Source organism: Aquarana catesbeiana, linkage group LG02 (assembly GCF_042186555.1).
Source record: "Aquarana catesbeiana isolate 2022-GZ linkage group LG02, ASM4218655v1, whole genome shotgun sequence".
In the NCBI taxonomy this organism is placed as follows: Eukaryota; Metazoa; Chordata; class Amphibia; order Anura; family Ranidae; genus Aquarana; species Aquarana catesbeiana.
Genome location: NC_133325.1, coordinates 95,648,778 through 95,665,817, shown reverse-complemented (window position 1 = coordinate 95,665,817; position 17,040 = coordinate 95,648,778). Strand labels below are relative to the sequence as shown.

At 46.6% G+C, this 17,040-nt stretch overlaps 1 protein-coding gene across 3 annotated transcripts in view; it reads left to right on the top strand.

Moving 5' to 3' along the window:
• INTS6 (integrator complex subunit 6) overlaps positions 1-17,040 on the top strand; it is a 133,217-nt gene that overhangs the window by 53,941 nt on the left and 62,236 nt on the right. The window contains exons 1-3 of one of the 3 annotated variants that reach the window (XM_073613238.1): positions 3,719-4,182; positions 4,298-4,375; positions 16,422-16,571. In XM_073613238.1, coding sequence (XP_073469339.1) covers positions 4,072-4,182; positions 4,298-4,375; positions 16,422-16,571 — 339 coding nt within the window. In that variant the 5' untranslated portion in view covers positions 3,719-4,071. Of the gene's footprint in view, positions 1-3,718; positions 4,183-4,297; positions 4,376-16,421; positions 16,572-17,040 lie in introns of those variants that run through there. The other 2 variants (XM_073613239.1, XM_073613240.1) reach the window with 2 other exon arrangements.

Below are 17,040 nucleotides of genomic sequence, written 5' to 3'. Positions count from 1 at the left end.
GTCTGCTGTCACTGCCTATTCAGCAATAGCTTGCACATTAATAACTCCTCATTTCTTTATGCTGCATTATGAAAACACGGCCTGTTAAGGAACACTGACATTCTCGGTGAACGTCTGCAATAAGCAAATCATTTTGTGTGGAAATCATAAGACGGTGGTCACCCGCAGTCTCCTGAAGTGGACGGAGATGTGTGCCTGGAAATGTGGCATCCGAAACTCGCAGGAAGCAAACTAGATAAACTTGAAATTAACCATCGGACTGCCAGCGCTGGCTTGTCTTTGTCTAAATGACACCGATATGGAGAGACAACAGATATACTGACATTTCTGGTTCTGTTTCAGCAAAGGTGACCTGAGTTACAAGTCTTAGAATGCCCTACTAGGGGCAGGTGTCACCCCAGGCCTGCTGCTCAAACAGCTTGGAGACTCTGGCTGCATTCCAGCTGTTAACACACTACAGGTCCCATCATGCCTTGGCTGTACATGACATGTGACTACAGCATTGCTGAGCTCTTAAGCCCTAGTTAACCACCCCCACCCAAAGTAGAACATATCCAAGCTGGAAGATGGCACCCTGGCATTTTACCGGAGTCCTTTCCAGCCTACACTTCCCCTGATCTGGCTGGTGAGGTACTACAAATGTCACCATGACCCATCAACTGCCATATAAATCACATTACAGAGCTGCAGGAGAGCTACACACTTCTCCAGCCAGGGAGGAGTTACACATCCCTGCCTGTGCTGGCACCTCTCTTCCTCATATGATGGGGCCCCGGCTGCCAAGACCTGAAGGGGCCCCAGTTGTCCAAGACTAAAGCCGGCCATACATGGATCGAAATCCCTCCGGTTCAGGAGAGACTGACCAAATTTCAATCCATGTATGAGCAGAGTTTGTACAAAAGTTGATCTACTGGAGGACTTCTGTACAACCACCGTGTTGAATTTTCCCCGCTCGATCAGCGTTGCAGGCTACAGCCAGCAGTGCTCAGTGTATTCTGATGGTGGGGAAGTCTCCCAGCTGTCAGAATACAATAGCTCAGTGGGGAGAATTCCCCCATCCACATCAAGGCTGTGTATAGGGAAATGGAGTCCATTTTTTTCATGCAACCTGGGCTGCCTTTAGCGGAACTAAAGGGGTCCTTAGGGCTAGTAGACGTAAAGAGGAAAGGATCGCCGCTACTCCTGGCCAACCCAGGTGAATAAATAAGGAGCGGCCTGAGGGTGAGTGGCGTGGTGGAGACATGTAGGCTGAAGCCCCTCCTTATTTATTCACCTGGGCTGGTTGGGAGTAGAGGCGATCCTTACCTCTTCACATTTACTAACCTATCTACGTTGCGCAGCACCCACAGGTCGCAGTGATTAAAAGGGATCCTTACCTTTCCTCCATCTGTCCCTCGCCTGCATCATCATCTGCGTGCTGGTCTTCAAGCATCCTCATTGGTCGGCGCGGGATGATGTCACACTTGCACATGAGCCACTCATCCCGGCACACAGGGATCAGCCCAGCGCTGTAAGCTGAGCTGCGCAGATCAGTTTCCATGCCAGAGATGGCTGTGGGAAGGCAGTTCGGTGCATATTACTGCAGAAGGGACATTGTATGTTTCTAATGCGAGAATAACCTGGCTGCTCGCAGTCTGTCCTCACCAAGACTTCAGCTGCACCTTAAGGAGCTGCGGCTGCCTAAATCTGAAGTGGACTCCGGTATAAAAAAGGACCCCCAAATCTTTAGCTAGCTTCACATATGTGCAGGTTGGGCACAATTTCACATGTTCCTGGCCTGCACACAAAATGTGCCGCTCTTTAGCAGATGCATGGGGAGGCCCCATAAATTCTTAATGCCCCCCTGCATCAGAAAACAGCATGTATTTGCATTTGCAAAACCACATGGTGCAGTTTCATGCTTTCTTTTTTTTTTTTTTAAAGGGACTTTTTTCTGCATGTGCCAATGCAAACACGTGAACTGAGACTAAAGGGACCCCTGATGACCAAACCTTAAAGGGTATCAGTTATAGCTAAAGGGTCTTTACTAACCAAGCACTAAAGAGCCCCCTCTTATCCAAACCTTGAAGGACTCTTGCTGCTCAAACCTTAAAGGGCCTCGGCTACCTAAATCTTAAAGGGCCCCAACTGCCCAAATCTTAAAGGGCCCCAGGTATAGGTAAAGGGTATCTGCTAACCAAACCTTAAAGGGCCCCAGTTATCCAAATCTAAAGGGCCCCTGCTGACCAAACCTTAAAGGGGCCCAGTTATCTAAAGTTCCCTGGTTGACAGAATCTTCAAGGGCCTCGGCTGCCCAGATATTAAAGGGCCCCAGGTATCCAAATCTAAAGGGCCCTGGCTGTTCAAATCTTAAAGGGCTCCAAACATTTAAAGGGCTCCGGCTGTTCAAATCTTAAAGGGCCCCAGTTATCCAAATCTAAAGGGCCCTGGATGTCCGAATCTTAAAGGGCCCCAGTTATCCAAATCTAAAGGGCCCTGGCTGTTCAAATCTTAAAGGGCCCCAGTTATCCAAATCTAAAGGGCCCTGGCTGTTCAAATCTTAAAGGGCCCCAGTTATCCAAATCTAAAGGGCTCTTGCTGCCCAAACATTAAAGGGCCCCAGTTATCCAAATCTAAAGGGCCCCGGCTGTTCGAATCTTAAAGGGCCCCAGTTATCCAAATCTAAAGGGCCCCGGCTGCCCGAATCTTAAAGGGCCCCAGTTATCCAAATCTAAAGGGCCCCGGCTGTCCGAATCTAAAGGGCCGCAGTTGCCAGAATCTTGAAGAGCCTCGGCTGCCCAAATATTAAAGGGCCCCGGGTATCCACATCTAAAGGGCCCCGGCTGCCCAAACCTTAAAAGGGGCCCAGTTATCTAAAGTTCCCCAGCTGCCAGAATCTTCAAGGGCCACAACTGCCCAAATATTAAAGGGCCCCAGGTATCCAAAAGGCCCTGACTGCCCAAATATTAAAGGGCCCCAGTTATCCAGATCTAAAGGGCCCCGAATGCCCTAATCTACAGGGATCCTAGATTCCAATACTGGTTGTGGCCCCCGATGTGAGGGCCCCTGGTTGCTCTGAGTATTATATAAACATAAGGCGGGAGGCCAGCTTAAGCCCCATCCCAGGATCTGCCATCACACATCACTCTATAGACCCCTCCAATGGTATGAAGGACACACACGGGGCTCTCCTCTGATTTCTCCTTCATACTGGGAGGCCATGGCCGGCCCCGGCCTATAGTAGGACACAGGATCCCGCAGTCAAGGGCACGGCGGACGGTACGGAGTGGAGACTCGGGCGCGCACACTATACACCGTCTGGGTGACTGGAAGCCGCTCTACCAGCACGGACCGTCCTCCCCCTCCTCCACCACCGCTCCGCCGACGACGACTGAAAGAAAAATCTCCAACGACGACGCCCGTTATAGACAAGAGGAGAGGAGGGAAAAAAAAGAACTGCGCGGTCACGCGAGAGTCCCTCCCCTTCTCCGCCGCCTCGGCTCCTCCCCCTTCCCAACCGCGCGCTTTAACACCTCCCTCTCCAAGCAGGGGCGCGCCGACCTCTTCAGCCACTCAGAGCGAACCCGGCCGCGACGCGGTTACGCGCACCCCCCTCCCTCCCGAACCAATGAGCGGCGGGCTCGGGTTTGGTGACGTGACGCGCCTGACGTAAGAGTCCTCCTTTTTTTTTTTTTACTAGGAACTCGCCGAAGCCCCTCCCACCCGCCTTAAAAGGCCGCGAGTGCGAAAGGAAACGCTCAGTAGAGGGAGACTGAGGCTGCGAGAGGGGGAAGTAGTGCTGAACTCATTCAAACTTCTGTCACATCCACCGAGGGAGGGAAGAAGGGAACCGGGCGGGGAGGGACGAGGGGGGTTATAAACAAGGGCAGTCCGGCCTACAAACAGCACACTGAGCCCCGGGGCCTCCCCATACAGAGACATATGAGCGGCCACCCCCGATAAACACCACACGGCTGTCACACAAAGAGGAGATGATGGGGCACATAGGCTGAGAGTGTCAGGCCTCCTCCTCCATCCTCTCCCCCCCCCCCTCCTCCTCCTCCTCCTCCTCTCCCCAGTACCGGCACCACTATGCCCATCTTACTCTTCCTGCTAGACACGTCCGCGTCCATGAACCAGCGCACCCACCTGGGCACTACCTACCTGGACATAGCTAAGGGCGCTGTAGAGACGTTCATGAAGGTATAGTACCGGGACACAGCGCCCCCACAGGACCGGGGAAGAAGTGCAGCTCAGTATCTATGTGTACTCATCACCCTCCCTCCCCCCCTTCTCTCCCTCTTCTCTGTCCCCCCAGCTCCGGTCTCGGGATCCCGCCAGCAGAGGAGACAGGTACATGCTGGTCACCCTGGAGGAGCCCCCGTATGGGATCAAGGTATGACAACCGCACACACACCGACAGGGACATAGGGGGGGAGGGGAGGGGAGGAGGAGGGGGATCCCTACATGGATCAGGCCCTGGAGGACTGCACATGGACCACAGTCCTCCCAACTTCTACAACAGCTGGCACCGATCACCCCTCCTCCCAGTACTGCATGGAGGGGCCCTTTAATCTCACACTGTGTAGGTTAGACACCCCTGTCAGGTCTTATCACCAGCTGTAGGGGGAGAGGGTTAGACCCCCTGTCAGGTCTTATCTTCATCTGTAGGGGGAGAGGGTTAGACCCCCTGTCAGGTCTTATCACCAGCTGTAGGGGGAGAGGGTTAGACCCCCTGTCAGGTCTTATCTTCATCTGTAGGGGGAGAGGGTTAGACACCCCTGTCAGGTCTTATCACCATCTGTAGGGGGAGAGGGTTAGACCCCCTGTCAGGATTTATCACCATCTGTAGGGGGAGAGGGTTAGACCCCCTCTCAGGCCCTATAACTGTCTGTTAGGGGGAGGGTTAGACCCCCTGTCAGGTCTTATCACCATCTGTAGGGGGAGAGGTTTAGACCCCCCCATCAGGTCTTATAACCGTCTGTTAGGGGGAGGGTTAGACCCCCTGTCAGGATTTATCACCATCTGTAGGGGGAGAGGGTTAGACCCCCTCTCAGGCCCTATAACTGTCTGTTAGGGGGAGGGTTAGACCCCCCCATCAGGTCTTATAACCGTCTGTTAGGGGGAGGGTTTGACCCCCTGTCAGGTCTTATCACCATCTGGGGGTGTCTATTGGAGGGTAGTGTTAGACCCCCCCCTCCCCCGTTAGGACTTAACACAGTCCAGGGGGCAGCAGACTAATAGGGCCGGGTCACCCCCAGGCACATATGCGCTCTTGCACATTTTTTGCACGTTCTGTTTTGAGAGCCCGTTCGTTTCAATGAGCAGCTGATGAACGCACAAAAAAAAAAAAAAAAGTACAGCAGGCTGGGGAAAAAATCGTTTTGAATCGAGTTGAGAGGTCAAATCAATTCCAAATTTAAGCAAATCGATTTTGTTTTTTTTTTTCACCGCGCCGGTTCTGAGGAGCTACAGGCAGGAGTTTTTAGGTGAGGCCGCGGCTTCGGCCTAGTCCGCAAGGCTGGACACCGCGGACTAGGCCGAAGCCGCGACCTCGCCTAAAAACGCCTGCCTGCAGCTCCTCAGGACCGGCGTGGTGTCCACAAAAAAAAAAAAAAAAATTTGAATCGTAAATCGAGTTTTTTTTTTTAAGAAAATGGCAGATTTATTTATTTTTTTTTAAATCTCCCAGCCCTACAGCAGGCACAACTTATAAATTATAAAGGATGAAATGTATGCAGCGCTAAAAAAACATAAAATTATAAAGTAAGAGTCCATAGTGTTAAAACAGAGTCCTTGTTCAGGGAAACAGCTGGAACCTCCCACGGTGTAGACAGAAATACAATAAGGTGAGCATGAAATTATCCTCCACCAAACATCAACACACCGGGCCTCTTACCAAAGGAAATGGACCACTGAGTTACAGGCGCTCAAACAAGTGTGATATATCCACAGAACCACCTCAGTTGGATCAGAGATGACTGGTTCTTGTAGTCTCACCAAATGGAAATTCATAGGTACATGTATGAAATACAAAAAGGCAACTCCTCATGGTGTAGTATTTAAAACCCGGGTGAATTTATTTCATAAAAAACATCCAGGGTACTCACATTTCGTTAGATAAAAGCAGACATGTCAGAAGCTACAATCTGTCATGGATATCAATTGTTTCCAACCACAAAGATGGCCGCGATCGGCACTTTACAGCGTCGTGACGTCAGCTCCATGTGACGTCATGACGCTGGGTGGTGCTCTGACATCAAGATGCTGTAACGTGCCGACCGCGGCCATCTTTGTGGTTGGAAACAATTGATATCCATGACAGATTGTAGCTTCTGACATGTCTGCTTTTATCTAACGAAATGTGAGTACCCTGGCTGGTTTTTATGAAATAAATTCACCTTGATTTTAAATACTACACCATGAGGAGTTGCCTTTTTGGATTTCATACATGTACCTATGAATTTTCATTTGTTGAGACTACAAGATTCAGCCATCTATGATCCAATTGAGGTGGTTCTGTGACGCTGTGGAGATATCACAATTGTTTGACCACCTGTTACTCAGTGGTCCATTTTCTTTAAGAGGCCCAGTGTGTTGGGATAATTTCATGCTTTCCTTATTCTGTCTTCACTGTGGGTGGTCCAGCTGTTTCCCTAAACAAGGACTCCTATTTTATAATTTTATGTTTTTAGCGCCACATACATTCACCCTTTATGCTTTTTATTGTTACCATACAATCTATGCCAGCTTATTAATGTTAGCGCGGTGATTAATCTTGATTTTATGACTTATAAATTACACCTGCAGTACCATGCACTCTTTGGTGGGTGCAAACGTGCGTTTGGGGCGCCGTTAGCAAGTAATGGTGTCCGTGCGCATCTAAGCTATGTAGATATTCGCCAGCACACCAAGCAAGGATCATCAATTTCGTCCAAACTTTTTTTTTTTTGTTTTTTTTTAATTCAAGAATGATCACTACATCATTTTGTAAATAAAAAAAATTTGGACGAAATTGATGATCCTTGGTACACTGGCAAATATCTACATATTGTATAGGTTCCAGTATCTAGCTGGCGGTCCCTACAGCACCCAGTACTCTAAGTGTTTATTCCTGGAATGTGTGCAATGGGAATATGGACTGTGGACCATGGGCATCTAAGGGCCCTTTCACACAGGCTAGCCAATTAGGTGTGGCTGTCAGTTTTTCAAACGGACCTGATCGGACTCTCAATTCTCCTCTATGGAGCTGCAGGTGTATCCTGCCGACATCCGATCCTAAGCAATAAAAACACACAGATGGGGATCCAGTCTCCTCTATGGAGCATTGGGTGTTAATAAACATGTGTCCATTGATACACACCAACATCCGATTAGATAAAAAAAAAAAAAAGACAGATGGGGATCCCTGCCCTATCTGTCAATTGGATCAGATGGCAGTCAGGTGTAAACGAACAGAGGGTCTGTTTACATCTGACTGCCCATAGAGGAGAGCAAGCTGTGTCTGTGTTCATGCTGTGGAAGAGGAGAGGACATGGACTTGTCATCTGCCAGATCAGAGGACAGATTCCTTGCCGGCGGACCCGATCAGACCCTCTATTCTCCGATATGGAACGGCAGATGTATCTCTTGACACCCACCAACATCCGATCCTATCCGATAAAACAGACAGATGGTGATCCAGTCTCCTCTGTGGAGCAGAGTGTGTTAATGGTCATGTGTCCATTGACACCTGCCGACATCCAATCCGATAAGATAAAAAACAGATGGGGATCTGTTTACCATCTGTCGATTTAGATAGCAGGCGTAAACGGACAGGGGCTTTGTTTACATCCGACCGCCTATAGAGGAGAGCAGGCTGTGTCTTGTGTCCACACTGTGTAAGTGGAGAGGACATGGATCTGTCATCCACCAGATCAGTGGACAGATTCCCTGCTCAGCTGGCGGGTCCAATAGGACCACCCATAGAAGAAAACGTGCTGTGTCTGCTCTGCATAAGACACAAACCAGCCATCTGCCTGCTCAGCGGGGATCAGTGAACTGATTCCCCACTGAGCAGGCGGACCCCCAAAGGAGCCTGCCTTGTGTGTAAGGGGCCTAGCAAGGGCACCATGTTTCCCACACCATATGTGGCATGAGGGCAACTTCACACAGATCCACTACGTTTTCTGAAAAGGTGCAGGAATCTTTTTCCCTTCGTTTTCAGTGGCGCAAACACAGCCGTGAGTGAAACCTCTTATATGTGAATGAAGTCTAGGAATAGATCAGCAGCAGAGGTGTGCAGGAGGTGATAATGCCATCATTAATTTTTAGTTTTTAAAATTTTTATAAACCTTTTTTTCCAATCCCAAGTGTCAATAGCAAAATGGTGGGCTTTAATGCACTTGTGCGTCGCTGGAGGCGCCAGTGTTTCTTTGCTGAATGCGCTTCCAGCACAGAGACCGAGCTGTGTAAAGCTGGATACATGTAAGAAGTTGTTTTATCGTTCAACCCAACAAGCTGAATGAAAAAAAAAAAAGATCACGATACTAACACAAGCGATTTTAGTGAGGAGATCTCCCCTGCTGTGCTTTGTGTTCCAACAGGGGGGTACTGCATCCCTGCCAGAACGCACTGCCAGTGCAGATTGGATGCTGGATTTCCAGCATGCTTGTTTGACAGAAGCCAGTCCTAAGACCAGCTTCCTTAGAGACTGTGAGACTGTGCACATGGGCCACAAATTGGCCAGTTTCTGACGAATCGATTTGTGGCCCGTGTGTACCCAGCTTAAGATGGCGTTTGATTCCATTATTGATCCGGAGCCAGTGGGACTTGCTCACAATCGTGTGACCACTGACAGCCAATCACAATGGTCACATGATCATCCGATCTCCCCAATGTTGAGAACTTTTTAAAGGGATGCTGAGGTGGATGGGAAAGGGTTCATTTTTAGCTAGTTGGGGTGATAAAACATGGATCTACTACCTTTTACTTCCCCTTTGCCATCTCTGTGAAAGGGACCTAGGGCCAAATTTATGCTTGTGGTTGGGTGGTGCTAAAAGCAAATTGTTGAGCTGCGTTTTTACTGCCCATTAACCACACTGACTAATCCAGTCATACGGTGTATCCATATGGTGTTGCAAATCATTGCAGCATGGTAAAGAATAATTTCCCTGTTGTGTTCAGTGGGCAGTGCTGCCAGGCAAACACAACCCGTCCAGTGGAATGAAGCAGCACTGCAACCATCCCACAACCTTGTGCAATACATGCAGTTGTGGTGGTGCAGGCTTTAAACATGCAGTAAATGATCCACCATGGAGCTTCAAAGGTTTACTGCAAATGTAAACAAACACTTTAGAGAGATTTTACCTTACTTCCTGTTTTGGTGACAGATCACAACAGGACAATGCTGGATTTCTTGCGCATGTGCCCACAACCCAGCGGACAAGGTAAGAGGGGGTTACAAGCAAAATTAACCCCCCCTTACTCATGTGAGAAAGCTAAAGTTAATCTTGAACATCATTTTTTTAACTCTGTTGCCATTGGAGGTTTTCTTTCACTTCCTCTCTGGTGAAAAAGTGTCACCAGGATGAGAAGGGAGAGGGAAAACTCAAAGCCCCAGATAGCAAAAAGACCTGATAGGTGACCTCCTTTCATCTTAAGCTAGAGAATAACATTTTGGGTATACATCCACAGTAGTTGGTGTTTACATTGACTTGTAGAATGATATACACAATGCACTACTACCTAGGACTGACCATACTGTGGGTATGTGATCACTTGTATGAGTGCAGTAGGAAAAGTATAGTAATGGTGTTCACACCACTGATGGGGTGGTCAGATACGCAGCGTGATCTGACAACCAATACGTGCATCGTTATCTGACAATTAACACACACACATACATGAAACATGATCTGACAACCAACGCCTACATGCAACTTGATCTGACACCCCCCAGCACATACACATATACATGCAACGTGATCTGACGACCAGCGCACGCGTTTACATGCAACGTGATCTGAATACCAGCGCACGCGTTTACATGCAACGTGATCTGAATACCAGCGCACGCGTTTACATGCAACGTGATCTGAATACCAGCGCACGCGTTTACATGCAACGTGATCTGAATACCAGCGCACGCGTTTACATGCAACGTGATCTGACGACCAGCGCACGTGTTTACATGCAACGTGATCTGACCACTAGCACAATAATATGTGTGATCACTTGGCTTCTTAGGGGTTTGGGGTTGATGGCAATTGGAGAAGCATTTCTGACTTGTTTTATGCCCCCCAACCACACACCTTTCTGCAAAATGGTATGGTGGGCATTTTCTAGGCCTTTAGATATGACGTCGCCTGATAGGGAGGCTGTCATCTAATGCTTATGCCTAGTAGAAATAGATGGCCAGCTAAAACTTTTTTTTGTGTTGGATCAAGTAGGGAATAATTGGAACCCCTGTCAGATTTTTACTGCTATTCAAGTCTCCTTTAGAGAGATTTCCCCTAACGTTGGTTTCATCAGACAGGAAATGAGTGAATATCTGCAACAGATGGCAATAAAAAGTTTACGGCAAATTTTAAGTCTTGACGCAAGTTAATGTATTGCACAATGCATAGAGTGAGTGGACCCTTAGATCGACCAAAGACGGGATAATGGTAGCAGTAAAGAAAATCACTTGATTTCCCCCATCAACGTGGAATCCCTCCTGCGGAGCCATCGTGTTCTCCCGGTGGGAGAACACAGTGATTACTGCTAGTGGCTATAATAGCTGTTAGCAATAGCTGCATGTAAAATCGGACAGGATGGTTGTATCCAGGTTGATCGATTGCTCAACTTGGCTACATTGAGCCTGCTCATACGGGATTCGAATCTCTCGGTCCCTGCTGAACTGGCCGAGATCTGAACTGTCTAGGTTCGGCTTTAGTAATAGGAAATCTCTGCAACAGAGCCTGGTTAGCAGCTTAAACAAGAAGGTGTTCTAATTGTCATTCACTATTAAAACTAAAATATTGTGGCTGGACTTGCGCTTTGAGTACCGGTCATAACTAAGATCTGGAAGAATTGGAACTCTTGACCTAAAAAACGTGCAGGCCTGCCCATGGCAGGTATACATTAACCCCCTAGTTTCTCTTCTGTTGTCTGATCCTGATTCTTCGGTTAGAAAGTCACTAGAGGTCACCTCAGCCTGGCATTTGTTGTGGACTACCTGACCTCACACACACATTGTGTTCTGTCTTCTAAATATGCATAATGGTTTTAAATATCATAGCCCTGTAGTTTACATTCTTTTAACTAAGGGGGTTGTTTTGCTTTGCACACTCCCATGCTTGGAGACTGAGAGGAGAGGCAAGTGTCAGTCTTAAGGAGTCCTCTTATTCCACGGCTCAGTCAGAGGAGTAAGACTGCTAAAACAGTGATACGTTTAGAGTAGATTTAAACCCTAAGTAAATGGTATTTAGTACGCTAATGCACGGTGTACCGTTTAACAACTTCCATTATTATTTTTCTATAATAAATCTGATTTCACCTTTTTACAACCTTTGTTGTATCACAGTGCTGCTGATCTCCTGCAGACTCTTTGCTGACACCTGCTGTCTTCACATGCACTCCAGCGATGGCTGCATATCATTTCTCAGGGCAGGATTCTTGATGACAACAGAGGACCCTACCCATGGAATGTGTGTTGAAACAGCCAGTTATAGTCTACATGGAAAGCAAATATAACCGAGTGGTAATGCAGAAGCATAATAGGGAGACAGGGAAAGAGCATTGTCCCATTATAACAGGAAGTGCCTGACGCATGTTTCTTCACAGTAAAATCACCAGGTGTTTTAAATAAAGCTCCGGGTTTTAAAATGTCAAAATTACTTTTAAAATGACAAACTTGTTAAAAAAAATATACGATTTTTGTGATGGTGGATTTGGCAGACATGACAAAGTAAAACTAAAGCTAGTCAGACACCACTCAATATTTCTTATTCCGCTTGTGGGCTGAGCTATAGAAAATCGCTTAATTTCCCCATCCACACTAGACAGTGTCAGTGGGAGAATCTCCACTGCCAGCTATTGTATTATTCAGACAGCCGCAGCACCCGTGGCTATATGAATATCTGAACAGTGACTGCATCTCATTTTCCACCCGGCTCAGTCAATATTTAAAACCAATTTTAAGTCTAGGTCAGGGGTCTTCAAACTTTATAAACAAAAGGCCAGTGTCTTTCAGGGCTTTAGGGGTGCTAGACTGTGACCCGTGGGAAAAGAAAATGCCCTGGTGTCAGTAAACAATGCCCCGTCCTTGCTGTCAGTGGGAGGAATAATGCCCATTTATTGGTGTCAATGGGAAGAATGGTGCCCCACGGGCCAGATAAAGGGCCACAGTTTGGAGACCACTGAGCTCACGGGGCCACCTATGGCTCAAATTTATTTCAACTGGTTTAGCAGAATCGGCGAAAATCAGATGTCTAATTCGGCCAGGTGAACAGATGAGGGTTTATAGCTAATAAAGGAGATAGCGCAGGTATCTTGGGTCTTTGGTTAGGGGGAAAAAAAAAGTTAAAATTTTACTTTAAAATGGTAATTCCCCCCCCCCCCCTTTTTTTTTTTTTTTTTGATTAGCACCGTGCAGTAAACAGTTTTTTCATAAACAGTCTTGAAACACTTACATTTTGCAACATCTTCTGGCCTCCTGTGTGCACTCATACAATCATTACTAGTCACCAGAATAAATGCATTGGGGCTGTTTATCCCATCATACATAGCACCAGCACACACACACTTTCCCCACCATGGGGAGAATATGCATACCGGTAGTCAGCAGACCTAGATGCTTGTAGCAGAAAGGTGCAAAATTACTGTGGAGTTACTGTACAGTCCCACTAAGTTCATGTACAGTCTTCTTTGCCAGCACATCTGTGCCTAACATGAGCGCTGGGGGGGAACCCAGAAGAGGAGGATCCAGACTGCTCTGTGGAATTCTATTCCACAGAGCAGGTAAGTATAACATGTTTGCTATTTAAAAAAATATATATACTTTACAACAACTTTCAAGGGACATTAAAGGTTCATTTAAAAAAATAAAATAACAAACCATGTCATGCTTGCCTGCTCTGTGCAGTGGTTTTGCACAGTGTAGCCCTGATCCTCCTCTTTTCAGGTTCCCAGCCAGCGCTCCTGGCTCCTCCCCTTTTGCCAGTGCCCCATTAGCAAGCTGCTTGCTCTGGAGTCACTGGTGCATGTTTGCGGGCTCTGTGTCCCTAAGACACAGAGCCGTGGCTTGGCCTCACCCCCCACTTTCTCCTCATTGGCTCACTGGCTGTGATTTACAGTAGCAGGAGCCAATGGCTCCCACAGTTGTCTCAGCCAATGAGGAATGAGAGGCCTGGGAGAATCTGAACTCTTGGGCACATCTCCGGTTCAAGAGGGAGCTCAGGTATTTGGTGGGGGGGGGGGGGGGGGGGGGGCACTGCACACAGAAGTTTTTTTACCTTTATGCATAGAATGCATGAAGGTAGAAAACCTTGAACCTTTAAAACCACTTTAATGCAAAGTACATTTTCTGCACGTATAGAGAAATACCTAACTGACCTTGTCAGATTTTCAATGTCTTCATAACTTCCTGTGCACTTGAAGAGGAACTAAACTGTAAAATGAAAAACAAAAACTATTCAAGCAGGCATTTACTTTATTGCAGAAGAGACATGCTATGCCTCTTCTGCAATAAAAACAAACCTATCTGCTTGTTTGCAGTCTTATTCTGAATATACACAGAACTGCATGTGGCACCGATCTTCCTCCTTCACCTTCCCCCATTGTGAAAGAGGCCCGACTCTCAAATGTAAATGTACTGTTTACATTGATCGCTGTGATTGGCCATCACAAGGATGAAAGCCACTCTGGCTCTGTGGCTTTAGATTTCCGCTAATGACGACGGGACCATAGGCATTGTGCACATACTGGGCATATGCAACAGTAAGCAAAAAGATATTTTAAATATCCACCTATAGAATAACTGCTCCCCAAAGCGGCTGTTTTAGTACAATGGCTGATTGCAGGTTGGTTAAGGTACACTATATTTTCAAAAGTATTGGGACACCTGCCTTTACACGCACATTAACTTTAATGGCATTCCAGTTTGGGTCCATAGGGTTCAATATTGAGTTGGCCCACCCTTTGCAGCTATAACAGCTTCAACACTTCTGGGAAGGCTGTCCACAAGGTTTAGGAGTGTGTCTATGGAAATGTTTGACCATTCTTCCAAATGTGCATTTGTGAGGTTAAAGCGGGAGTCCGGCGACCAATCTAATTTTTTTTTTTTTTTTTAGGTCATTGAGACACTTTGGTAATCCCAAAATAATACTCACAGTTTGGGTGTAATATTTCCTCCTCTGTTTTCGTACTGAAGAATAACTTAAAAAATGTGATGCTGGCTGTTTCCATCTTGCTTGTGGGCATGTGACGCCCACAAGCATTGATTTCCTGGATGCGGTGAATGCTGTTTATTCACAGCTTGTCCACGCGCATGATTATTGTTCCCGCACTGAATCTTGGGAAGCCTGACACTAAGCTCCCAGGAGACAGTGCGGCGCCGGGGAAAGGCAATAAACACGCCTACTCACATGGGAGGAGAGACAGGAAGTGCCACAATAAAGTACAATATAAAGGTAATTACATCGATAAAAAAAAAATTTGTGCGCCATTTGAACATCTATGCAATTAACTGAAGGGGTTAAGATTAAGTTAAAAATTTGATTGGAACCCCGCTTTAAGCACTGATGTGGACGAGAAGGCCTGGTCCACAGTCTCTGCTCTGATTCATCCCAAAGGTGTTCTATTGGGTTGAGGTCAGGACTCCGCGCAGGCCAGTCAAGTTTCTCCACCCCAAATTCGCTCATCTGTGTCTTTGTGGACCTTGGTTTGTGCACTGGTGTGCAGTCATGTTGGAACAGGAAGGGGCCATCCCAAAACTGTTCCCACAAAGTTGGGATCATGAAATTGTCCAAAATGTCTTGGTATGCTGACGCCTTAAGAATTTCCTTCACTGGAACTAAGGGGTCAAGCCCAACCCCTGATAACCCCACACCATAATCCCCCCACCAAATAATTTGGACCAATGCACAAAGCAAGATCCAAAAAGACATGGAGGAACTTGACTGGCCTGCACGGAGTCCTGGCCTCAACTCGATATTGAACCCTACGAACTAATACTGGGATGCCATTAAAGTTCATGTGCATGCAAAGGTAGGTGTCATAATACGTTTGGTAATATAGTGTATTTATAAAATGATTCATTTTTATAAGTGATACAATCGGGTCATCTAGGTATGCCCTTGCAAACAAGAAAACCCTGCAAGCGCTTGAAATATTTTGGATTGTGCAACATATTGGAAAATGTATGACTCACGAATGAGCAGAAAGAAATGCTTGAGCTACAGTTAATATGCTGCTTGAGCTGACAAAGTCCTGTAATGATGGGCTCAGGAAGATTTATTCAGTATAGAGAGTTGCCTGCATATGGCCAACTTTGCTGGCCTTTGGCTTTTCTTTCCAGCATGTTCTTTGACTTGGACTACCTTTATAGCGGTAGTGACAATTTGAATTTGGAGAGATAGGCTGTCCATATATTATACAATTTTTTTTCTTCCGTTTCTTTTAGATTTACCTTCAACTATGTGGTGTAAGGGCTTGCCTGGTTGTATACAAATTGAAAGTGTTTAGGTTTGACCTCATACAGTAGTACCTTGGATTACAAGCAAAATTCGTTCCAGAAGCATGCTTGTAATCCAAAGCACTCGTATATCAAAGCGAGTTTCCCCATAGGAAACAATGGAAACTCGGATAATTGGTTCCAGTGTCACTGCCAGTGTATGCGGGACCACATAAGGGTAGAGGTGGGCGCTGGAGACGCTCGGGAACTTAGCTTCTCCGCTGCCCCCCCACCTCTGGCCACATGTGGTACTGCACACCCCAGAGGCTTGAGTCCTGCTCGTCTCGCGAGACAACGCTCGCAAATCAAGTCAGGATTTAAAAAAAAAAAACAAAAAACAAACTCGTGTTGCGAAATGCTCGTAAACCGCGTTACTCGAAATCCGAGGTTTTGCTGTATATGGTTTTGGTAAATCTAAAGGAAAATTGTATGTTTGGAAAGTCTTTGTTTTAGGGCATATTTATTGTTCATGTTACTTGTTGGGTTTCTTAATCATGACGGCAGTGGTCAATGACTGGAGAAGTTAGTCACTTGCTGAAAATGAGAGAACCCCATTTAGCAGTCTACCTCTTCAAACAGGGCTCTTTGATCCGCTACTATTGGATTAATACAAGTAATATTAGACCCTTACAGCCGCTTACCATCGCAATGAACTATTGATTATTTAGAGGTTAAAGTATTCTTTGTTTAGACATGCAAATACTCTCAGGAATTTGAAGAATACATATTTCTATCTTTATTTTTACAGGCTGGTTGGAAAGAGAATCATGCTACCTTTATGAACGAGCTGAAAAATCTTCAAGCTGTGGGACTCACTACACTTGGTCAAGCCCTAAGGACAGCATTTGATTTGTTAAATTTAAATAGATTAGTAACTGGCATAGACAACTATGGACAGGTAGGTTCAAATGTTAAAGGAAACGGCTTCCCCAGCTCATTCAGTTTCCCCCCCCCCCCCCCAATTAAAGTGTTGCTAGAAGACAGGCGTGACTGATCTTCTGTTCATTTCTTGTGAGGTGAATAGAGAGAACTGGTCGCTCCCTATTACTGCCTCATAGGCAGGTGTGGAAAGGTTACCAGATTTGCACGGTATACCTGAATGGTCCTTCGTTCACCTGATCTAATCCCCAATGAGGTGCCTGTTTTATGAACCACAAGGTTCCTGTATTAAAGTAATGATGTTAAGTGAACTTGACCTAGCTGCCCTAAAGAGTAAGAAGTAGGCACCAAGAGGTCCATTCATATACCTCTCCTCTTCCTTGGTACCCTGGGAGCCTTCAATTCTAAGCAGCGCATTATGCATTTATTAGTTCTTTGTTCAAGAGTCTGGGTTCTTCTGCAACCTCACCCCTTCCCTGAAATCTGTA